General features: G+C 40.2%; 1 protein-coding gene across 2 annotated transcripts in view; it reads left to right on the top strand.

The window, feature by feature from the left end:
- Window positions 1-594: 594 nt before the first annotated feature.
- The window catches only part of gfi1aa (growth factor independent 1A transcription repressor a), an 11253-nt gene continuing 954 nt past the window's right edge, over window positions 595-10893 (top strand). Inside the window, exons 1-6 of one of the 2 annotated variants that reach the window (XM_027158199.2) lie at window positions 595-1396; window positions 4777-4910; window positions 5768-5962; window positions 7009-7403; window positions 7487-7624; window positions 9008-9173. In XM_027158199.2, coding sequence (XP_027014000.2) covers window positions 4799-4910; window positions 5768-5962; window positions 7009-7403; window positions 7487-7624; window positions 9008-9173 — 1006 coding nt within the window. In that variant the 5' untranslated portion in view covers window positions 595-1396; window positions 4777-4798. Of the gene's footprint in view, window positions 1397-1468; window positions 1702-4776; window positions 4911-5767; window positions 5963-7008; window positions 7404-7486; window positions 7625-9007; window positions 9174-10893 lie in introns of those variants that run through there. The other variant, XM_027158200.2, reaches the window with a different exon arrangement.

Here is a 10893-nt window from a genome sequence, read left to right on the forward strand (position 1 = left end):
ATCCTGCGCAGAATCGTCACCGCCGACTCCAGTTTGTCTCTTAGCCGACCTTTGGCCATCGCCTCCAGACCCCACGCAGACTGAAGCGTCTACAGCCTCAGAACCACAGCGTCTGACTCTTTGTCCTATTAATAATCAACACCACGATGGCCGTTGAAGCAGCCAAACCCGAGAACCGTTTAGTGCACTAAATGAAATGTGGAACTTTTTTGTTTTGTTTTGTTTTTTGCAAAGTTCTTTTTATTGGTATCAATCACATAACGATTAACATTACAGAATCCCATTAAAGGAACAGATTAAAATAATAACAACATAAAAAACCTCTCACTGTGGATTCTGGCCTGTTTTAGCTGAATAATATAACAGACACACACTTTGCAGACCGGAAGAACACAAAGGGCCATGAAATGAGTCCTTCCTTTTATCTAACGACTGTTTTACAGAATGAGTTTAACAACACGAGGTAAAACATGCCGAGGTTCAAGCTTTAAAGGTTTTCTACATTCTCTCCACGTTCTAGTTTTCAAAAAGTGTGGAAAGTGGAACGGTTTCTGAAGAAGAACAAGAAGAAGCTCGTACCGTAGAAGATGTTCACGGTTCCAACAGCACCCGATTTTCTCAAAAGAACCCGAAACATTTAGGACACCAGATGAACTGTATATTTTTTTCTTCCTAGAAGTTTCCAAAAACATGAATTCTAATTTCTGGAACTAAAAGTTTCTTCAAGAAAAAAAAAAGGAAACCTTTTTTCTGTAGAGCTCCTTCTTAAGGGTTCCACGATTAAGTTTTCTAAAAAAAAAGTATTTCGATCCTTTTTCAAAGCAAACCCTCAGATAAAGGGCTCTAACGCAGGGCCCCTCGGGGTCCTACACGACACCTTGCTTTCTAAACGTCTACACGTATTAAAAATAATGGCTGAGGTAAAAGATTGTGGGCTGCAGAACCCAAGAGCTCATTTAGAAGGTGTGTGTGTGTGTGTGTGTGTGTGTGTGTGTGTGTGTGTGTGTGTGTGTGTTTTAAATCCTGCTACAATAATTGCATGCAATCCTACGAGGGGCCAAATATGAAAATCTTCCTGTGCAGAAGCTTAAATAAAAATCTTGATGTGATTCAGGATGATTATAGCACGAGGCGTTTCCGTATGATCACATGCATCTATAACGGGAAGGCGCGTGCAGTTTATAGCATCCAGATCCTCACCCACTGGTCCACACGCGTGCGTGCGTGTGTGCGTGTGTGTGCGCGCGCGCGCGCGCGTGTGTGTGTGTGTGTGTACCTGCAGATTTGCAGCTTTGGGCCTTTTAAACCTCCTCCAGGAAGTTCAGCCGCGATATTTAAAGCGTGCGCTAAAGCAGCAGCGCGTTCAGACCAGGCACCGCGCGCACTGAGGCAACAGGTGGGTGCGCACACACACACACACACACACACACACACACACACACACACACACACACACACACACACACACACACACTTTTAGTTTAGTGCGTGTGCGTCCTGCGTGTGAACGTGTTTAGGCTTTTATTACTGATTATTAATTGTTCATTGTTGTGTCATGATGCAGGAAGATAAAGAGGTTGTGAAAACATTTTCTATACCGCAAATAAAAAAGAGAGAGTAGAACTAACTTCTAAATGTGTAGGATGAACTCTTTCAGGATTATTGAACGATGCCATGAAGAGTCCTGGGCATAAATAAGAGGTAATTAGCATCTCGGGTGGTAACTTTATCACTGTTCTATATAATAACTTGTTTAGGTTGCAGTTAAACACGATTGAGTTGTTTATTTCTATTCTGTAGATTTGTTCTATTAAGTTTTTTTTTTTTTTAAGTATACTCTTTATAAATAGTGAAGAAGAATCCAGGAAGTAACTGTTCCGTGCTTCAGAGCACACAGGAGATGTTAAGGAGTAATAGTTAAGAATAAAACACAAAGTAAAAGTTCAGAAAAACAATATAAAGTAGATTTGTTCGTCGTGACAAACCTTGATGTTGGCTTTGACAAAGCAAGTATTCGCAAAGGCCAGAGTGTCACCGTAAAGGATCTGGCCGAGTTTGGTGTAAATAGTTCGAAAGATTGCCGAGTTATAAACCTCTAAAGTTTATAATGGGAGTCTATGGGAAAAAAGGCCACTTTGAGACCCGGTACCAGAAGTACCGGTACTCGGATCGCTTAGAAAAGTCATAGCGACAAACTTCAGACCAGCGTCTACAACATATCCGAATTTGGTTCATGTGGCTCGAAAGCTCTAGGAGGAGTTACTCTTGATAAATTTTTGTCTAAGCTTAAATAGGAAAACAGAATGTTGGCTTCTACAAAGCGACATAATAAAGATTAGATAGACAAAAAGATCTGGAGATGTTTCTTGTAAAGATCTGTCCAGTTTTGAGCTCCTGCATCTGCTGTAGCCTCAGAATCCTGTTCACACCGACAAGCGTGGACCACGATGTGATCTTCTGCTGTTGGACTTCATCCACACTGAGAGTCCACGTGTTTTGAGATGCTTTTCTGTACGGCATGTTAGCGAAGAGTTTGTAAAGCAAAGCTCTCTCGCCTCAGGACTGTTTTACGTGAAGAACTTAGTCTCGGGTTTACGATCGTGTGTGAAAGTCACAGGAGATCTGATACAGCTGACAGTCATCAAGGTCAGATTTTCTGACGTGAACTTCAAGCCGAAGCTTCTGACCTACTGGATTTCATGCTGCTGTATTTCCTGTTGAATGAAATGAAATGAAGTTAATTGATTTAAAGGGATTTATTATTGTGTTATCTTTTAGAATTTTTTGGTGATTTATCAAATAGTGTTAAATTAAGTAATCAAGGAAATTCTTTTCATTGAAATAATTTCACACTTTTTTCACAATTTTTAAAAAAAACATTTTCACATTTTTCCATGTGATCCCCCCACCCTTGTTAATTTTTGCACCCTTTTTTATTTATGTGTGTTTTTCCAGACGATTTATTTATTTTCTCATGTAGAAAGTGTGCGTTTTGTTTTCCCTGAGATTCCACACGTTTTACACGAGAATACAAGGCGACCTTTCACCTTCATGTGTGTTAACATTCGATATGACACATATGTGAAATGTCGGATTTCTCAGGATAGTCGTATAGTGTTAGATTACCGTATGCGGGTAAACAAACACCTAGAATTCTCTGTTAGTGTTTTAGTGTTTAATGCTATAATAAAAAAAAATTATTACGTGGAAATTTTACGCACTTTAAATCTGACGTGTTCAATTCAACACTGTGTACAGTTCAGCTGTGGTAATACCATGCTGTTTTTCTGGTGTGTGTGTGTGTATGTGTGTGTGTGGTTGTGTGTGGGTGTATGTGTGTGTGTATGTGTGTGTGTGTGTGTGTGTGTGTGTGTGTATGTGTGTGTGTATGTGTGTGTGTGTGTGTATGTGTGTGTGTATGTGTGTGTGTGTGTATGTGTGTGTGTATGTATGTGTATGTGTGTGTGTGTGTGTGTGTGTGTGTGTGTGTATGTGTGTGTGTGTATGTGTGTATATGTGTATGTGTGTATATGTGTGTATGTGTGTGTGTGTGTGTGTGTGTGTGTGTGTGTGTGTGTAGTGTGTGTGTAGTGTGATATGTGTTTGGGTGTGTATATTTGGTCATTTTGTGAGCTGTTTTAGTTGTGTGTGTGTGTGTGTGTGTGTGTGTGTGTGTGTGTGTGTGTGTATGTGTGTGTGTGTGTGTGTGTATGTGTGTATATGTGTATGTGTGTATATGTGTGTATGTGTGTATGTGTGTGTGTGTGTGTGTGTGTGTGTGTGTGTGTGTATGTACACTTATCCCATTCCAGCTGCGACACCAAACTTTTTTCTCACATTTATTGGAATCCTCAGACCTTGAGCTCAGAGAAAAACGAGCAATGATTTTATGGAGGCCGTTTCACCGATGTGCCGTCTGTTTATTTTGGATGTGAAATTAAAATAGAAATTTATATGGTCGATGTGTGTGTGTGTGTGTGTGTGTGTGTGTGTGTGTGTGTGTGTGGTGTAAGATATGTGCAGGTCTGTATATAATACATAACCAGGACACAATGTGACGTAACTGAAAATCTGGGTCTGTAAGAAGTTCTTTTTTCTGCTTTTTTCAGCAGATTTTAGTTTGTAGATTTATAGCAGATCTATGTAGCCTTATGTCAGGTTTATGTAGGTTTATATTCTGAAGGATTCTGAAGGTTTTATTATGTAAATGTAGGTTTGTTTTTAGGTTTTAATAGGCATAAGTCAGATTTCTGTCAGTTTACGCATGAAGTTTTCCTTAGGAACAGGAACACACACGATGAAGAATAAACTATTTATGACAGACTTATGTAGGTCTATGTATGTTTATATCAGATGTATGAAGGATGATTTCGGCTCTGTGTGGCTTTGTTTTCCGCTCGGTCTGTACGAAGCATCGTGAAGCATTTCCTTATGAACACTAGCCTTCAATGGAGTATTAAGTATTAATGAGCGTATTATAGCCGGAGTGTAATGGAGTAGCTGCGTCCTCGTTAACAGTCTGTCGCGTGTCGTGTCGCTGGCATGCGTCTGCATCATTGATGCGCAGCTGATAAAGTTTCAGCTGAAGCTCGGACAGAGACGGAAAGGTTTCAGGAGGTTATAATAGTGAGCAGGTTTCAGCTCGGTTTGATGGTTTTAACTGCGGATGAAATATTTGTAATCTTTACTTATGTACGATAAGAATAACGTTAGTGAAAAATAAAAGTGCTTGGACCCCTAAAGGTGACTAATCACCACATTTCTAACTCTCCTCAGACCCTCGAACCTGAGAGCGAACATGCCGAGGTCATTTTTGGTGAAGAGCAAACGTGCTCACAGCTACCACCAACCTCGCAGCCTGGAGGACGACTACATCCGACTCGATGCTCTGCTGACACACACCTACACAGGTACGTCCTTTAAGATCGTTCGGCGGTACACATTTAGACAATCGGGTGTGTTTAGGGTTTAGCGTGTGACGTTCTTTCATGTTGACCTGAAACTACAAGAACGACGCTGTAAGTTCAGTTCAGGTCAGACTTTAGGCCACACCTAAAGTGTCACATCAGGAGATTGTGATGATTTAGATACACAGGTGTAACAATGCTAATCTGATAGCTAGCAGCATCCTTATAGCTTAAACTAGCAGCACAGGAGGTTCTCCATGCCAGACCAGATTCAGGAACACGTGCTTTAACCGTACTGTAATTGGAAAAAGTACAGAGGTAAAAACATTCGTATGGTGGCAAAAGACGTTAAACCGAAAAGCTTTTAAACATTCGCGAGTATTCAAGATTAAAATGTTAATCCACGATAAGATCTTACCACAGGTTCATCATACACGATCCTGTGGGACTAGCTGTTAGATAAATACATTTTATGCTAACTCAAACCCTGAAACACCCAGAATTTGACCATTAGCCCATTGACCAATTTGACCATTAAACTCCATTAGCTAGTTCGCTAATGCTTAAAATCCCTGTTTGAAAGAATGCTAAATCACATAAGCCAAATCAACAAAGTAACTAGCAAGCTAAATTAACCAGGTGATCTACAAACGGTAGGTAGCTTGCTAGCTAATTTAATAAGCTAAGTTGAAAAAAGAAAATTACCTTGCTAGCTGGATAGCTAAGTTAGGTGATTTTGCAAGCTAGCTAAGTAATCAAGCTAATTTACAAAATTATCTTGCTAATTTTCCAAATGTAGCACATTAGACACACTTTTTAGATATTTCCAGCATGTACATTGACGTTGTGACGTTGTGCAGAGATCCAGGCCGAGCCTGACCGCTTCGAGGACGTGAATAAAGGAGCGGGTCGATATTCACCTGAAGGCAGCGCAGTGTGTACGGCCGAACTCAAAGCTCAACACTCTCCGCTCAGCTGTGAGGGAAGTGTGTGCGATCCGCCGGCCGAGATCGAGGAGTCAGTCTGGAGACCCAGATCCATGTCTTCTTCTCCAGGTACAACACACACCAAAGTCCTACACGAGCAGCAGCCCGGCGTGTCTAACGATATCATTTAAACTAACCTCCTAAAGACGTATTTCGGCTAACGAGCTCGCTGTCGTTACTGACGGATCAAATTTAGCAGGAACTTTGGGTTCCGCTTGGCAACCCTGGACTTCCTTTATATACATTAAGGGCAGTAAAACGGTAGATATTTCATAAATATTTTATGTCATGATGTTACAGGAAGATAATCAGTAATGATGTAATGTGACGATTTAAAGCAAATTTGTCGATTTTCTCTCCTTTTTTTGGCTATTTTATGTATTTAGTTTCATTTTGATCTTTTTATAGTTTAATAAATGTAGATTTACTATGTTATAGCAGCTATTAACAGCCCCCCCGAAGCCCCTCCCCCAACTCTTTTCTCTCTAATGGGGGCAAAATATAATAAACAAACAAACAAACAAATAAATAAATAAGTAAATAAAAGGTAGCTTGTCATGTTACTGAGAAACCGGAGAACTCTGAACTGCTGGCACTGGAGACTCCTTCCATCCGTGTTACATGGAAGATTTCATCCATCCATCCATCCATCCATCCATCCATCTTCTACCGCTTATCCAGGGCCGGGTTGTGGGGGCAGCAGTCTAAGCAGGGACGCCCAGACTTCCCTCTCCCCAGACACTTCCTCCAGCTCTTCCGGTGGAATACCGAGGCGTTCCCAGGCCAGCCGAGAGACATAGTCCCTCCAGCGTGTCCTAGGTCTTCCCCGGGGCCTCCTCCCGGTTGGACATGCAGGAGGCCAGGAGGCATCCGCAACAGATGGCCGCGCCACCTCAGCTGACTCCTCTCGATGTGGCTCTACACGGACTCTGAAAGATTTCTTAAAAAAAAAAAAAAAAAAAAAAAATTCATCATATCAGTGGATACACACATTTTTGAATCTGGTTAAAACAAATTGTTCATCAGTTCATTACTTGATGATGTAGATATAAACTTTATACGTATTTACAGTATGAACAGAATATTAACAAACTATTCCTTTGTTTTCTGAGCAGATGTGGATGAATATCCGTTATCGTCACCAGATGATGTCCAGCCTTTCGACCTGACCTTCCGACCCTGCGCCTGGACTCACACTCGTTCGGAGCTCAGACGCCTCGTCAGACCGCTTCCCCGGAGTCACGTGGCACGTGAGATGCCGTCCCTTGGCGTTTACAACTCCACGAAGAGGATCGCAGAGGCCTTCTTCTCCAGTCAGTCCTCGTTCCGAGGGCTCTCTCAGGAGGAGTACAGCTCGTTGGCTACAGATCTGCTGAAGAGCCACGCGCAAGGATATTACACTGACTTCAAGACCGTTCCTGAGAACGCAGAGTTCAAATCGCAGCACCCTGACGTCTTGTGCACGCGGCTGCAGACAAACGGCTCTTACACGTGCGTCAAGTGCACCAAGGTACGCCATTTCCTAAAGTTCATCTTGCTTGTGTGTCGTTCTCTTTGGCAGCAAAATCTGATTTTGTCTGGAATCTGATCCAGGTGTTTTCTACGCCTCATGGCTTAGAGGTCCACGCCCGGCGCTCACACAGCGGCACCAGGCCTTTCGCCTGCGAGATGTGTGGGAAAACCTTCGGTCACGCCGTGAGTTTGGAACAGCACAAAGTCGTCCACTCACAGGTACGGAAACGATCTCATCTCGTATACGATAACATACAACATCATTCTGTAGTTTGTCCATTTTGTATCAAGATTGTAAACGACAACGATACAAAAATAATACAAACGCTTTTTATATTTCAAATCCTTGCTGGTCGTGTGATACCTGTGGCAACCGACAAGCTTTACACCAATGTCTGTTTACCTCCTCGTCAGCCATGTTTGGTGCCTGAAGTTTCCCACTAATGCTGTTGTTCTTCCTGCTAATGCTACTCGAACTCTGCCAAAAAATAATCCCAGATCTTCACAGAATAGCAGTCTGCATTTACACATTCACCTTCAAACCGAAGCTTTATTCTTTTTCCTGCAGCATCCTGCTTTCTGCTACAATTTTACTATGAAACGTTGGGAGGCGGAGCCTAAGGTTAGATTAAGACTGTTACAATGCGAGACTTTTTCTTTACACAAACTCTGTATAACGGCACAAGCTCCGAGTCTTAAAAACGTTTAGTCTAAGTATGGAAATGAGGAAATTAGTTTAAAATGTATCCAATGTGGACCATTTCAAACGTCCGACCGACGTCTCGATGTCCAACCGACGTCCCAAAACGTGCAAATTTATTGTTTCTAGTTACAATACAGCGTTCCAGTATCGACGTGAAAATGCCACGACCTACTTAGTATCGTTGTGCTCTTTATATTCGTTCACTCTCAAGGCCAGTTTTTTTCACCAACACTCTGTCCACCATGTTGGATTTTCATTCTTGTTCCTCCAAGCTGCGTCCCGATTGGTCATCTGACATCACCTGGTGCTTTTCTGTGAAAACTCAAAAAGATTAAACACCAAACTTAAGTCTTAGACTAGATTATATTTGAGTACACCAGAATATTCCTTTAATCAATCATCCTCTGATGATGATGGTGTCTGGAGGCGGGGCTTGTTTAATAAGTGTGACGTCTTATCATTTATAATAATAATAATAATATTAAACATGGAGTGGAAGCAGGGGTGCATGGTGGCTTAGTGGTTATCACGTTCACCTCACACCTCCAGGGTTGGGGTTCGATTCATGCCTCCTCCTTGTGTGTGTGGAGTTTGCATGTTCTCCCCGTGCCTCGGGGGTTTCCTCCGGGTACTCCGGTTTCCTCCCCCGGTCCAAAGACATGCATGGTAGGTTGATTGGCATCTCTGGAAAATTGTCCGTAGTGTGTGTGTGTGTGTGTCCTGTGATGGGTTGGCACTCCGTCCAGTGTGTATCCTGCCTCGATGCCCGATGACCCCTGAGATAGGCACAGGCTCCCCGTGACCCGAGAAGTTCAGATAAGCGGTAGTGAATGAATGAATGAATGAATGGAAGCAAAGTTCACCTCTAAACTAATCCTGTTGTGTGTGTTGATTGACAGGAGAGGATTTTCAGCTGTAAAATCTGTGGAAAAAGCTTTAAGAGGTCGTCCACTCTGTCCACACACCTGCTGATCCACTCGGACACGCGGCCGTATCCCTGTCAATACTGCGGCAAGAGATTCCACCAGAAATCTGACATGAAGAAACACACCTTCATCCACACAGGTAACTTTACACAAACAATTACAGTTACATCACTCAGTTTCACATACGAGTGTGTTCATGGGACACGAAATAATAATAATAATAATAATAACAATAATAACAATAATAATAATAATAATAATAATAATAATGGACAGATGTCCCCTTCTCTAACATATATAAATACACAATGGATATAACAAGTCTACACAACTCTGGTGTTTAAATGGCAGGTTAATGTGATCAAATAAACAACAAACAAAGAAATACAAATAAAATCATGTCAGAACTTTTTCTACCTTCAGTGTGAAATGACAACAAATAAGAAGCATTTAGTAAAAAGCAAACAGAAAAATGTTAGTGAGTTATTTATTGTCTTAGTGTGTTGTGTATTATTGTGTTAATTTAAGAGTGTATTAGTGTATTATTGTATCTGTGTATTAGTGCATTAGTGTGTGTGTATTACTGTATCTGTGTATTAGTGTGTGTGTGTGTTATTGTACCTGTGTATTAGTGTATTAGTGTGTGTGTATTAGTGTATTATTTTATCTGTTTATTAGTGCATTAGTGTGTGTGTGTGTGTATTATTGTATCTGTGTATTTGTGTGTGTGTGTTATTGTACCTGTGTATTAGTGTATTAGTGTGTGTGTGTATTAGTGTAGTATTGTATCTGTGTATTAGTGTGTGTGTGTGTATTATTGTATCTGTGTATTAGTGTGTGTGTGTATTATTGTATCTGTGTATTAGTGTGTGTGTGTATTATTGTATCTGTGTATTAGTGTGTGTGTATTAGTGTATTAATTTAAGAGTGTATTAGTGTATCTGTGTATTAGTGTATTAGTGTGTGTATTATTGTATCTGTATTAGTGTATTAGTGTGTGTGTATTATTGTATCTGTATTAGTGTATTAGTGTGTGTGTATTATTGTATCTGTATTAGTGTATTAGTGTGTGTGTATTATTGTATCTGTATTAGTGTATTAGTGTGTGTGTATTATTGTATCTGTATTAGTGTATTAGTGTGTGTGTATTATTGTATCTGTATTAGTGTATTAGTGTGTGTGTATTAGTGTATTATTGTATCTGTGTATCAGTGCATTAGTGTGTGTGTGTATTATTGTATCTGTGTATTAGTGTGTGTGTGTGTTATTGTACCTGTGTATTAGTGTATTAGTGTATTATTGTATCTGTGTATTAGTGCATTAGTATCTGTGTATTAGTGTGTGTGTGTATTAGTGTATTATTGTATCTGTGTATTAGTGTGTGTATTATTGTACCTGTGTATTAGTGTATTAGTGTATGTGTATTAGTGTATTATTGTATCTGTGTATTAGTGTGTGTATTATTGTACCTGTGTATTAGTGTATTAGTGTATGTGTATTAGTGTATTATTGTATCTGTGTATTAGTGTGTGTGTGTTATTGTACCTGTGTATTAGTGTATTATTGTGTGTGTGTATTAGTGTATTATTGTATCTGTGTATTAGTGTGTGTATTATTGTACCTGTGTATTAGTGTATTAGTGTATGTGTATTAGTGTATTATTGTATCTGTGTATTAGTGTGTGTGTGTTATTGTACCTGTGTATTAGTGTATTATTGTGTGTGTATTAGTGTGTGTATTGTTGTATCTGTGTATTAGTGTGTGTATTAGTGTATTATTGTATCTGTGTATTAGTGTATTAGTGTGTGTATTAGTGTATTAAGAGTGTATTAGTGTATTATTGTATCTGTGTATTAGTG

The sequence above is a fragment of the Tachysurus fulvidraco genome, chromosome 22, assembly GCF_022655615.1.
Source record: "Tachysurus fulvidraco isolate hzauxx_2018 chromosome 22, HZAU_PFXX_2.0, whole genome shotgun sequence".
Classification (NCBI taxonomy): domain Eukaryota; kingdom Metazoa; phylum Chordata; class Actinopteri; order Siluriformes; family Bagridae; genus Tachysurus; species Tachysurus fulvidraco.